The 14553-nt window shown below is 46.4% G+C and overlaps 1 protein-coding gene across 1 annotated transcript in view; it reads left to right on the top strand.

The window, feature by feature from the left end:
- Positions 1-14553, top strand: part of auts2a (activator of transcription and developmental regulator AUTS2 a) — a 282785-nt gene that overhangs the window by 238401 nt on the left and 29831 nt on the right. The window contains exon 5 of the mRNA XM_070917000.1: positions 13334-13382. Within this exon, the coding sequence (XP_070773101.1) occupies positions 13334-13382 (49 nt within the window). The remainder of the gene's footprint in view (positions 1-13333; positions 13383-14553) is intronic.

Genomic DNA, 14553 nt, shown 5'->3' on the forward strand with positions numbered 1-14553 from the left:
TATGCCATGTGACAGGGGAGCCAGGCCAACACTACAGCTCTGGGCTGAATGGAGGGCGAGTGGACCTGAGTATCAGGCCTGGGGTTGATTGGCTTCCTGTACAGATTCTAATGTAATTTACTATATATATATATATACTACATTGGAGATGGTTCTGACTGAACTACTTGCATGTGTTGACATTTTGTTTTCAGAATGATAAGTATTACGGATCCATATCCCTGTTGTACTCTTTAATTATAGTTGAAATACTTGCTATGATTAATATTTTTATATTAACAATGGGCAAAATAACAAACTAGTGTGAGAGGGGTTGTGCGTAGTGACAAATCTACTTTCAGTTCATGTTCAGGCTAGAGCAGACAAACAAGTTAGCAAATTGCTGGTAAACATAGTCAAGCATTTAGCAGCTAAAGAGTCGGATCCATTTCTCTGGGGTTTGAGACCAAAGTAGAGCCAAAAGCAGAGTGAGTATTGGACTCACATTCGTCAGGTGGCCAGAAACACGACTCTAAATGAATGGGTCTGTTTCTCCGTCTCTACTGGACTTTAGATAAGCCACCGTTTGCTCGAAAATGTGCTAACTAGATATCCTCTGTCCCCAAGTGGCCAAACGATTGTTATTGTAATGAGCCTGTGAGGTGAATAACTTTTCTCACCATTTAGAGTAATTGTTACAAGTAGTCTAAAGTGAGACACTTGTTTCATCCTGGAGAGCTTTACTTGTTATGTTGGTGCTTTCAAAGGTCAAACACTGACAATCACTGTTTATCACTCCAACAATCATTGTCAAGATCGGCTGCGGATAAGGAGCTATAAAAGAATTGTAATTATCACCATTTTAGAAACAGTAATTATGGGCATCATTAGCATCCATCGTTATGTTTAAGTGGGGCCACGGTCCACTAAACGAGTGTTCATCGTGCTCTCTTTATCTGCTGTCTTCCATCGCTTTCTCAGCCAACTTAAACAGGGGTGTCTGGTCTGCCTTCTCCCACAAGCCGACAGCTCCCTCGTTCATTTTTAACCAGGTTTCACAAAAGGCTTCATCCTTCTGTGGTTCAACTCCGTTTGGAAAGAGATCACAGAAGTAGATATTAGAATATGAGTGGTTTTCTTCTTCTGTCAGCTGAGCATAAAAGTGTGGACAGTATGTGAATTTGTAGAAAAAGGGTTGAAGGACAGTTCACTGCTTGTCATAAGAGGCAGAGCTTGACTGAAATGAAAGTGAACTGAAAAAAAGTAGGTTACATTGAACAATCCCTGCTGATATATGTATGATGTATTCACTTTTTTCACAAGACATAGCAGAGCTTCAACTGCAAGCCGGCTAATGTTTGTATTCAACAGTGTAACGGTGGAGTCGTGCACGCCGTCTCAACCCCAGCTTTCCTGTGGATGAATTAGTAATGCTAAAAGATTCCATTTCGTCTATCTAAATGCTGTGTGCGGCGCTCAACCTGGTTAATATAAGGAGCCACTCAATTTTTCATGCCCACGCCAAGTGTAGCCTTCAATTTAACATGCGCTTTTAATCCTGGGAGTGCTAAATTGCTTTTTAATGTCGAGGAACATGGTGTTGTCAGAGTAACTCGTGAAAAATGCATCAGCAATATGCAGAGCAAATCAGATCCAGTGTTTTTTTGTTTTTTTTAGGGTAAAGGAACAAAGCAACGCCACAGCAAAGAGGAGTGAAACCAATATGTTGTTTTGACACATCTGTCACCTCAGGGGTCTCAGGAGGACACCCCCCCCGCAGGCAGTGGCAATGTGTGTTTGTGTGCGTGCAATGGTGTGCTTAATTTTGCGTCTCTTATCAGGCGTGTCTGCGTTGTGTATTTTCAGTGCTACATACATGCAGATCACCGGCCCACACAGGAAAACGTGCTGGTTGGTATGTCATGTTGTGTACTGTATGTGTGCCCCTCCACGTGTGAATTCATGGACAGTGTCAGGTGTTATTGTGCCTGGAGCGTTTGTGGATGACAGGTGTCTGCCGGCCTCTCTGGCCCTGTTAAGATTCCCCCGCAGACAAGAGGCTTTAGTGCAGCCAGAGCCTGGACTCCATTGAGCATGACTAAAGGATGTTCCTCTAATATCCCTGGTCAGAGAGTCAGTGAACTCACTCCGAACGACTTCCTCAGGGCCAGCCAACTAACCGCCCTCTGTTACCACGTAACAATGTGGCCATTGGAGCAGACTAATCAGTAGACAGCAGAAGAAAACACAGCCAGTGCTGCTTCTGCTAACAATTCCACTTAAACCCTCATTGTCCACGTTTGCATACAGGCTTTAAAAGGAGGACACAATAAAATCACATTGTAATAAATGTGAAGGGAAGACATTTAAAATGTTGGTTTCATATGGCATCCAGAGAGTAATCAATTATATATAAATGGAAGACCAGAGAGCGAGCTAGTAGCTTCATATGGTGTCATAAAGTCTTTAATTGGTTGCAAAGATTGTATGCATACATATATAGCAGTCTAACTACAGAGACAATGAAGGTTTGTTGTTTTACTGTTGAGTTTAGACTCTAAGTTCTATGTTAAACCCGTTGGCGTGGAGCCCAAGGCATGTTTGGCTGAAACTGTGTGATGACTGAGGACCGCGGTATTGTTCATTCAGCCTTTCATCAAACTGAATGACTTTATTATACAACAAACTGTTTACCCCCATGTGAGTGGAATCAAGCAAAGTGCGTGTGTGTGTGTGTGTGTGTGTGTGTGTGTGTGTGTGTGTGTGTGTGTGTGCGTGCGTGCGTGCGTGTGCGTGTGTGTGCGTGTGCGTGTTTACCTGTGCAGTCAGGCATGTGAGGAAGGGTCAAGCTGTGTGTGGTGCTGCAGCTTTCTCTCTGGGTAAGTGTGTCCGGACAGCCTGTCCCTGTTGCCAGTGCAAATCCTCTTACAGGCTGAGTGTGTGTGTGTGTGTGTGTGTGTGTGTCAGCGAGAGAGAGTGAGACTGCCCCAGATCATCTTGTTGAGGCTTGGTGTTGGTAAACACAGTACATGGTAAGCCCAGCTGAGACAGGCACTGATGATTGGGCTTAGAGCTGGCTGGTGCCTGGGTGGCCCTTAGCGCCAATGGTCCCCTGTGGCCCCCACTGACACCAGGCTGCAAACACAAACACACACGCTGAAAGAAAACTGCACATTTAAGTCCATGTCGCTCTCTCGTCACACACACACACACACACACTGCACATGCTTTATGCCTCTCCTGGTACCGCTTTAACAGCAAAAACAAACTCTAAGGTGGATCGTTCAACACAATTACATAAACACAAGCAACACACAAAGAATCACACACACTTTCAGAGAGAAAACACGCTCTATCTGTGCCCTGGGAGCCTGGGTCCACTCAAATAACCCCATGGTGAATGTGCTGCTGTCAGGCGGCCAGCGGGGCAGCCTCACAATGTGCACATTTAGGACCCAGAGCTTGACGGCAGCGAAGAGTTTGTGGAGGAAAGCGTGGAATGTGTCCCGCGGGCAGATGCAGGCCGCTCTCAAAGGCATCTCTATTACAAGCAGACAAGCGGGGCCTTATGTCATGGTCACCAGCCTCAGAGACACATTTCCAGACCGGTGCCCCGCGCCATGCCAGCACGCGCCCTCGTGGAAATCTACTGGCCCACGCCGGGCTCCACCGCTTCGCTGCTGGAAACACACGTCGTTCACATGTGTCGATCTGATGAGCAGGATTGTTTACTGCAAGAGCACAGTCATGGGTGCTTTGGTGAGATCCTGTGAGTGTCTCTTTGTGCCTTTGCCGATGGATGAATGAACAGATATAGGGGTGTGGCTCGCTGTGATGTTCTTTCATTTGATATCGTTGCACTGTTCCTGTGACATCTTGTAAAGTCTTCCGTCAAACCTGATTTACTTTAACTGACGCTTGGTACCTGCAGCATGATCTAATGCCAAACATGACAGCAACGTTCAGGTCTGCCTACAGCCGGTGTCCTTTCATCGATAGTGACGGATAAAGAGCCCTGTGATCTTTTGAAGCGCCAGGCATTAGCGTTGATTACCATCCCTGCTGATAACGCTGTATGCTAATCATTGTAAACATCATGTTGTGGCTTTGACACACTTAGGCTTATCTGTAATTGGTGTAATTGTTACTAGCGTTTAACGAGATCATCTTCCAGATATGCTGAGTGCCAAAAGGGCCCGGGTATGGGAGAAGCTCCCTCAGATCTGCCTCACTGATGGGAGCATTAGATCGACACTAACTCCTCTCGCTGTGCTATTAATGAAAGGCAGCCACGAGCCAGAGCGCAAATCCGATAAAAGGGGCTGGAGATGAGGGGGTCATGAAATATTTAAATATACAGGGCTTCAAAGCGGAAGAGGCCTGCCGTTCTTGTCAACAGACAGACCCCCTGCAGCCCAGTCATGGCCCCGGTCTCTGGCCCGCAACCAGCTCCACATGTAGGTCACAAACCACCAGCTCACTTTTCCGCTCTACGGACACCACCAGGGGAAAGGAGGGGATTCACACATGAAATTTCTCCCGCCTCCAAACACACACACACACACACACACACACACACACACAGTCTTCCTCTTGTTCAACCAGTCTCCCATGTTCTAGTGTTACACAGAGGGGGAGATGAACAGCAGAGGGGGCAACAAGGTCAGGGAGGATATCCAAGCGCTGTCTCAGTGGACTCTGACATGTTAAAACACTCTCACATCATAGAGGCTCCGATCCTCCACAGCGCACATGCTCACACACACCACCTTCTCCAACCACAACCACAAGGCCCCCCTTTCACACAGAGGTATGACTATGGCATTCAGCTTTTTGCGGTGTGTGATGTGAAAAAAGGTTCTTCTGTTGAAGGACTCTTGAGGGGACACAGCACAGATCACCTGTCGAGCAGTCTGAAAAAAAACAGTCCGCATTCCCAGATGCACTTTGCATCTGAACCTTGCGTTTTTATTTTTGTCTCAAAGGGGCCTAAACTTCCCATTTCTCTCCCTCCCATCGTTCAGCCCCCCAGCGGGGATGCTACTAGACAGAACAACGACCTTATTTAGCTCAGGCCCTGCAAAATGCAATTAGAAACCCCTCAATGGCCAGCGGGGGCCTGGGATGAGACAGAGGGAGAGAGAAGGACAGCGGCAGAGAGAGAGAAGAAAGGGAATGCTAGGGGAGGGCGGGCAGAGACCTCCCTGCTGTCTGTCACCCTGCTGGCTTTTGATGTCCGTGGCCCATCTTGTGTCCCCCTAGAGAGCCTATCAGGCCCCCACTCTGGAGCTGTTGAACACAGAGAGAGCCTTGGAGAGGCTTGTTTGAGTGGAGTGCGGGGGGGGGGGTTTATAACTGGGGCTGTCTCTGTTGGTGCCTGACAGAATGGTCTTGACGGAGCATTTCAGAGGCCTAATCCCTCCAACCATACTCCTCCAGCCAGGCAAATCACTCGGGGGGTCTGCAGTGGGTCAGACAGGTTTTAATACAATGCCGTAGTGGTGATTTCCTCAGTGCTTTCCTGTAGTCATTCCTTCTTAAAATACACAGCAGGCTGTTTCTCTCCCTTCCTTTTCTTCCCCGCTACCTCCCTGTTTGGCTCCTTCCCCCTCTCCATCTTGTCTGTCTCTCCCCGTCTCCTCCTGTTTTGTTTTCTTCTCCCGCTCTCTTCCTCTCTAGTTCCTCCTCCTTTATCTCCCTGCCTCCCGTTGTCTCCCCGCTCCCATCGCGCCGCTGAGAAGAAAGAAACAAAAAGGGAAAATATTATCCCTGCCAGCGCAGTTACTCTTGCTTAGTATTAAGTCGAGGCCTCACGGGGGGTTCCACCGCCACGGTGCTTTGGTTGTAGATGTCTGCTGGGTCTCCGCGAATATAAAGACATGCAGATTAGGGAGAAAAATTAAAGCTGGGGGTTCGTCATGCAGCGGGTTATCTGTTAGGAATGTTTTGTCTGTCTGGGATATGGTTCCACTGTAGATCTTCAGAGAGAAAATTGGGGTCAAATTAAAAGAGGCTTATAATCCTCCTTTTTTTTTTTTTGTCATTGAGATCAAATGACACTCCAGCTAGATGAGGTTATACTGAATCATCTTATCAATGGATTTGTATGACAAGCAGCACAGAGCCTTGTTTACGCTGTTGTTTCACATCAGCCACTGCCACGAGCGGGAAGTAGTGCAGCAGAAATGCATTCAAGGGCAGACATGATGTCGAGATGAAAGTAAACATCACAAACAAATAATCTCTTAAAATACAGCACATTAAAATTCAGATTTCCCTGTCACACCCAGCTTCAAGAGCCGAGACAATTCATTTTCTAGGCCCATTAGATCTCTATGTAAACACTGAGTGACGGCGCTATAAATACAGACACAGATTTGGCCTTTAAAATAATTTGGCTTGACATGAAAATGTGAAAGTTAAATCATGTCTAATATTCATGATGGTGTGTGTGTGTTTTGAGGCGGGGAGCACATATGCTCCTTTCTGTTAGAAGGGGAGGGAGTGATTGACTGGTCTGAAATTATCCACGCCATCGCAGCCCACAGCCCACATTCCACGGCAATGTCTGTAATTTAGGAAAAAGGGTCTCCCATTTCTCTCTTGTGACTGGGCAGAGTAGTGGTGAGGGGAGAGGGGGTGTTGGAGGGGGGCTGCATTAGGGATGAAACCAAAGCATTTGAGGCAGGGAAGGTTAAACCAATTTTCTTGTCTGCATTGTTTCCTAAAGTGAGTCCCATGGCAGCGACATTAGACTGATGGCCAGTGGAGTAGGTTTGTTCCCGCTGACAGGCCAGTTCTTTCTGCGCCCGCTATGTCAACTGGATCTGATTATTGCCTACCAGATCCAGATAATGTCTGCCACTGATCAGGCCATTTATCTTGAACTCCTATGGCCCTGGTCTGCTTTCAGAGACCACAGGGAGATAAGCAGATACAGATAAGCAGATAACATAGTCTCTACAGGCTTTTAACAACCGGAAGAAATACTTTTTCCGCTGCTTCCCCGGCTGACACATGATGTGAGTTTCATATCTCTCGGCTCAGGAAGCTTTATTATAACACAAAGGGTCTGCTTTTAGAGGTATCGTCATCGGATCAGATAGACGCTTTCATCCCTGCGTCCGTCAATTTTCCTAAATGTTCCCAGAATGCCACTCACGTCCTGTGTGACGAGCACTGGTTGAAAAAAAGTGAGCAAAGTAGCAAAGATTCATTTTTGGCATCGCTATTTACAGGTTTGATATTGAAAAGCATGTCTGTGGAAATGCAGATGGAAATTCTCATGTCCTTAAATCTCTCATTCTCTGTCAGGATATTTGATTGATGCAGTTTAACAGAGAAGACTGTCAGCTTTTCCAAAGGCTTTTTCTACTTTTGGCATGCTGTGGTGTCCCAGTTTGTATAACAGGTTTTAATGCTGGGTGCATTTGTCTTTGTCTGTGTGTGTGTGTGTGTGTGTGTTTGCATGCACAGCCGTGTGTCATCCCCACATTAATACTAGCAATGAGTGACAGATTAATTTATGTCTGGCTACGTGTCTGAGGAATTGGGAAGAAAGGGCCTGTCAGTGCTGCTTGTCGGGAGGGGGTAGAGATTAGAGCCAGTTGTCATTGACAACCCAGTGCAGGCTCTGGGAGATAAGGTCGGATGTAATGACTGTTAAAAAAAAAAGAAAAGTAAGAAAAATAAAATTAATTAAAAAAAACATCCTCACTCCACCCTCGAAAGGCTGGGAGAAGAGGAGATGTTGGCAATTCCAAGTGTGTGGGTTTATGTGTGCAATTAGAAATATTTCACAGTTCTTAGATTGCACTGCAACATTTGGACATTTCAGATCTTAAGCAACACGGAGGGTGTGATCTAATCCCGCCCCCTCCTCTGAGAAGACAAGGATTTATTTTTTCAAAATCCATGTAAAACAGGTTTTATTTTCTTTGGAACGGCGTGCAGTGCATGTTTTTATCCAGCATTATTTTGTTAATTCCAATAGTCCGATTATTGTGTGTAAACAGACACTGAAACATAATGAAACACGATCTTCCACTGTTCCACTTGCCTGTGATACACGGCCAATTAAACGTCTATTTCTTTGTGGTCATAATATAACCAGGTTATAACTAAGTCTTGAATGTGTTGAGTGAAATGATGCTTGTGGATTCTCAGGATTTATCATCATATGGAAACACAGTATGAATGTATCAGTGAGTTCATAATATTTTGACCAAGTCAAGATGGCACATTTGTTTTTTGTCAGCTTGTTTTTACATGTGTAACTTGCTTAACTTACTTTTAGAAATGCTTGGTCTGTCAATCGGTTGGTCCCCCGCTTTGGTCCGGACTGAAATAGTGTTGGATGGATTTCCATAAGATTTGGTACAGGTATTCGTGGTCCTCCGAGGATAGATCCTAATGATTTTGGTTACCCGCTGACATTTTATCTAGTGCTACTATAAGGTTGACAATTATTTTTTTTAGTGAAGTGTCTCAACAAATATTGGATGGATTTCCATAAGATTTGGTACTGATATTCATGGTCCCCAGACGATGTATCCTAGTGACTTTGGTGATCCCCTCATGTTTCCTCTTGCACCACCATGAGGTTGACTTTTGTGGCTTTGAGTGAAATGTCTCGACAATTATTGGGTGGATTGCCGTGAAATGTGTAACAGATATTCATGTTCCCCTCGGGATGAGTTGCAATAACTTTGGTGAATCCTTAACTTACTTACATTTTGGCCTGATGATGGCATCAGGTGTTACGGTATTTTATTCTCACAGAGACATCACTGTGAGGTGAAACTATTTCTGAAATACCCACCCACCTGAGATGACTCATGATCTCTCTGTTCAGTGTCATTAAGAAAATTCTCTTTCCATTTCCTGGCCTCTGCATCCAATCCTAGTTTGAATCATGAGAATTTTTTAGCCCCTGTAAAACAAAGACAGAGCTCTGAGTCAACAGGCAAACATAATAAGAGCTTTTAACATATTACATTGCCAGCACTCGTGTTACACTTATCAGTAATATTTGAAACGAGGGTAGATTTGGCATAATGGCAGGAAGGCTCATAAAGGCGAGCCGGTCCCCTGTGATTGTAATCTAGGAGAGAGTTCCTGTAAAATTAAACCATGGTTGTAGGGGGAGAGACAAACATGCCTCTGGTTCCTTTGAAGTGGAGAATCAGCGTCCAAAAAAGGAATAAAAGATGACAAAATGTCAGTGTGAAGCTGATGGTCTATAGACAGAACCTACGTGCCCAGACAGCAATTACTGAGACACATAGCATACATCCAGACATCGTGTTTGATCTCAGTGCTTCATCCTCTCACACAGACGATGTTGTTCCATGTGAAACTGTGCAGGGTTCTCATTTTCATTTGCGTGTTCGTCTCTGTCGTCATTTCATTTGAATTAAAAATAATGTGCAGCGAGAGATCCGGACGCCGATTGTTTGGCAGCGTGGCTGTAATCACAGACTTGTGGTCGCTCTCAAATCTGATAATGACCATTTAAAATGGAGAACAGCGGCTCGTTCATAGCTGCTGCTGCCGCTGCTGCTGCTGCACAGGCCCGTGAAAACGACTGGTAGCCATTTTCTGTCGGTGGCAGACGTATAAATACATATCTTGAAGCCAGCCATGCCATGCGCTTGAAGCCAAACCACGACATGCTCTTGATGTTTCATCACAATCACCGCTTCAAACGTAGGGATCCCTGTGATCTAATTACATGTAACCACATTTTGTACATTTGCAACTAATTTTAGACATGATTTACTGCATTTCCGAGATACTCCCGCGGCACTGTACAGCTAAAAAAAGGGAGCCTCTAACTTGATGAACACATGGTCATATAGGCTGCTCTTTCTCCCAGGCCCTTTGTGACCACAGCCTTTATCCTCTGTAGCTGAACCAAGTGGCTGCGTTTTAACCGGCCACCTGAGGCCAATCCCTCCCACCCCCTGATGGTACTTCACATTTTTTGTGCTGTATGTCAGTGTGTGCATGAACAGATATGTCAAGCCCGGCACAAGTTGCTGTGGATAAATCATTTTCTGCTAAATGTAAACATTTCAGTTTGACCAGGCCGAGCAGCTGACAACTGCAGTTTGGAGAGAAGTGCCGATGTGTTGACTCCGATGGGTGAGAATTTGTTTTGCCACTTGAATTCTCAGGCAACTGTATATCCCATTTCCCATGACTTCATGTTTGTATGGCCGGTCCAAGCCAACCAGCGGACCCTCTGTCCCTCTGTTACCGAGGGATGGATTAGCATCTCAGCTATGAGCTAAGTCTGTTTTCTGCTCTGCAGTTGCTCGGGCTGAACTGGCAGGCAAAGACTTTGCAATGTGACTCTATTGTACATCCATTGACCCCCCAGCCAGTGGGTTAATGCTCATTAGACAAGCTATAGGATGCAAGGGTTTCCACTATTAGAGGATTTTCCAGGAGTGTTCAGCATTAGATCAGGACTCGCTCAATGTAAGGAGATTGAGGCAAGGAAGGATGAGCGCTGCTGCTTCTCAGGTAAATATTACTTTCAGGCCTGCAGTGTGAATCTTAACAGGATAGTGTCCCACCTTAAATCTGTGTGATCCCTTTTTAAATACACACTCTCTGGCATCAACACTGGGAAATGACTAGAGGGTGGCCCCTTAGTGCGAGACGCTGAGCTCTGCCAGCTCCAGCAGGGCTGTGGAGAAAGAGAAATGCCTCCAGGGCTCGGTAAAGTTATCACAAAATTATAAACGTGGTTGTCATGATTTATGTCTGCAGTGTCCGGGTGGAAACTAGATCTGAGGCGTGTCAGGGTGGGCCACATAGAGCTCAAAGCTCAAACTGAAGGCCGAATGACCCAAAGTGCTCTTTATATTAGCAGCTGACCTCCCTTCAGACCAGCGGAGTGGGAGTTGATCCAACAGGAAGACAGCGCCTGTGGGCTGAGGAGGTGTATGCCGCTCATAAAGGAGTGTTTTGTTTTTCCTCCCCTCACGGTAGCAGCACCCTACTGGGGAATTCATTAGGGGCTGACATCATCTCAGTCAGTACAGAGTGAAAGAAAGAATATCTTTCTGCCTCAGCTCTCCCCTCCCTCCCTCCCTCCCTGCTTTCTCTTCTTCCCTCTCTCTCTCTCTCTCTCTCTCTCTCTCTCTCTCTCTCTCTGCCTCCTTATCTAGCCGTGGTGTGCTGCCGTCTCTCCTTTTGCGCGCCATTTACGCAAAAGGTCAAAGCGCTGATGTGCGCCTCTGCAATCGAGCTCCAAGCTTTTCGGAAGCCCCAAAAAACGCGAGCGTGTTTGTCTTCTGAGGGAGCGCGACTAAGGTTGAATCCAAGTCCGCCTGGAAATCAGGAAGTGGGAGGACCCGACCGTGAAGGCGGCGGCAGCAGCAGAAGCAGCAGCGGCGGCGGCGGCGGCGGCACTCAGGCAGTCAGTCGCTGGATGAATGGGAGTTTGTCTGGTGCTTGGGAGCGGATGGGGAGAGGCTCTTGTGTGCCCGCGACCGGGATCCGGCAGTCAGGCTTTGCAGCTGAACGCACAGCGACAGCGGGCTTACACCTTGTGAATTCGTGCTCCCGGGTCGTGTGATTTGCCCCCCCCCTTCTCTGTCTCCACAGAGGAAACTGGCAGTGCGCTTTGTTGGATTGGTTCGCTCCGTCGGACGCAGCAGCCGTCTGTCTGCTCACCGACACACAAACCCTCCCGGATCCTGTTTGTTGCTTCTCGCGGATATTTCCGACAGGAGAATACACGTGAAAGAAAAAAAAAAAAAAAATCACATTGTGTCCAGAGCAAGGAAAGAAAGGTGGATCAAGGGATTCCCCCCCCCCCCCCCCCCCCCTCTCTCTCTCTCTCTCTCTCTCGTCGCCTCGGTGCTGTTGCAGAAGCTCTCCGTGGTGAGACACATGGTTCCCTTTGTCCAAAAGGCGCAGTAGCTTTGTGAACGGCTTTGGATTCTTCTTTTTTTTTTTTTCTTTCTTTTTCCTTGGAAAGGCTCCTTCTCTCTCCGCATGGCTGTCCTCAATTTAAACGGAGTAGACTTCGCCGCCTCTTGTGTGGATTACATTATTTGAAAAGCAGAATGTGAAACGAGGCCATATTTACCAGACCGAGAAAGTAATACCCTGACTTATTTGCCTTCTCGCTAACCTTGCCACATCAAAGGTATGCGCGCTGGCTCTCTCATTGTGTGTGTGTGTGTGTGTGTGTGTGTGTGTGTGTGTGTGCAAAATGGTCAGAGTGGGATTTTTCTAATAGTAACTATTTTCATGCCTCCTCTTATTGCTGTCATTTGTTCTGCAGCTTTCATTGTTGACATGCTGTCAGCCTTGTATCAGTGAAAGAATGGTTTTATGTCTGACAAAACATTCATTTAGTTAGTCTGTTGTCGCTCTCTTTTCTTCAGATTTGGTTATTAATAACACTCCACTTCAGACACGAGCTGTCACTGGACGCACATTTACAATATTCCTGTCATTGAGGTTATTGCATCACAAGGAAATATCACCCTGCTGTCAAAGTGTAATGCCATAACGCCACATTTTGTTGCTCAGAATCGAGCATGAAGTACATCCGAGGCGAGTGGCAGAGCCAGTGATCAGAAATGTGTTTTATTCCGAGAAACCTGTCTTGTCAGTCCTCTTCCCATGTGCAGCTTGACGGGTGTTGTCCTGTGTCTCTCCTGCCCCTGCAACCTGTAGTTACTTTGTAATATTACAGCCGTTCACCGAATTGTCGTGGCTGAAATGTAATGAACCTGTGACTTAGTGCTTTCACCTAAATAAGCCTTTTCTTATCTAATTCAGGTTTAAATCCCATCACTGCACAGTTTATTGTAATGCAGCGTTGCTGCTGGTGCTCCTGCAGGAAGGATGGAGGTGCTTTGTCGCGGAGCAACAGTGCCATCCAGTGGCCTGAATGCGAAGAGCCGCTTGTTTTGTTTCAGTCTGATAGCCAATATTGGTTTGGATCACGATGCTCAGGTTACCCAAATGATTATGGGCATCATTTGGCCATGACGGGATGCCGACACTGAATGTGTCTTGACTTGAATGGGAATCAAATAAAAAATTAAATGAGAGCATCGACTGAGTACACGTTGTGAGAGTTATATATGAACACCACATCATAAATCTTCCCAGGGTACATTCAGGATTAGGCTTACTTTAAAACTCAAGTGTAACAAATATTAACCATAAACCAATCATGTCCTCTCAGTCAGCAGTCAGTTCTCTGAGTCCCCAGAAAATCTAGGGAGGGGGTTTGGACATTTTGGTGGGAAATGATATTGCATTCAGGTTATGTGCTTCACTGTATGTGATATTTAGCTCATTCCATTCTCCTCTTTTCCAGGTCTCCGATGCCGGCTCAGAGAAATTTTTCAGCACAGCTGCAGTTAAAGGTACAGACTTTTTTTTCCTCCTACCATGCTGAAATGTTGTGCATATGGTGGTGCAGGTGTATTGCCACACCCCGGGTGTTACTACCATGTTGAAATTGGTATGCATTGTCCCAGTGAAGTGATTGTCATATTTACGTATGCTCATTTAATGCAACAGCAATAATGCATCACATCCACAAAGCTGAGTCAGTTTGCCCAAGGTGCACAGGTATGAGGTACGGCTCTGCTTCCTCGACACCTAGACAGTGTTTCGTCATCTGGAACCAATAAACTGTGAAAACGTAAAAGGTCATGTAGGCTTTTGTCTTTACATGTATGTGACATGTGACATGAGGCAGTGTGCGGTTTTGTGACCCTTTGTTGTAAATGTGCTGAGATGCACCAGGAGTTGTGCTGCAGCCAGAGGAGGAGGAGGAGGAGGAGGACTAATGCTGCAGGGAATGAAGTAAGAGCAGGAGAGGCATCTGTTTATGGCCTCAGTGTGCCAACACCACATGTGACCTCATTATCAAGTCACTAATTTGCTGTTAAAAACAGCCCCATTTTCTCCGTCTCAGGGATAATGGAGGTGCCCTGCGTGAATGGACATTCCTCTGTAATGGGGGGGAGTTACCATGCAGGGCAGGAGGGAGGCTCAGAGACGAGGGTTATGACCCCTTCAGGGCTGTGGCAGAAACTGGGCCGATTGCTGATGATAGGTCCTTGTACACACCCCCCATTTCCCACATTCTGGCCTTTGATTCCCTCCAGGGCTTGATTTGTGGCGTCCATTGGGGGGGCTCAATGGCCATGCTTGACAGGGAGGTTTCCTTTTGAACGTGCTTCTCTGTGGACTGATTTGGTTCCCTTGAAAGGATTAAGGCCCCTTTTGTGCAGCCTAAATCAACAGAGGGCCCCCCTCTCTCCTCCTCTCTGAAAGGACCTGACTGGGGAAACAGTACACAAAATACGCTTTCTCTCTGCTGCATGATAGTCCACTCTCTTGGCCCCTATTCCCATTTAAATACCCCCTCTTTTCTTCCCTTTTACCATCTCCATCCCCTCCTCCTCTCCTGGCTGCCGCCATTGCAAAAGGCAAGTAAAAGAATCCAGGTGCAGGGAGAGCCAGGACCTCAGGTATTTTTATGGAGGGTGGTGTTGAGATTAAAAGAGTTGGGTGGGTTTTGTTGGA

Source organism: Enoplosus armatus, chromosome 13 (assembly GCF_043641665.1).
Source record: "Enoplosus armatus isolate fEnoArm2 chromosome 13, fEnoArm2.hap1, whole genome shotgun sequence".
In the NCBI taxonomy this organism is placed as follows: Eukaryota; Metazoa; Chordata; class Actinopteri; order Centrarchiformes; family Enoplosidae; genus Enoplosus; species Enoplosus armatus.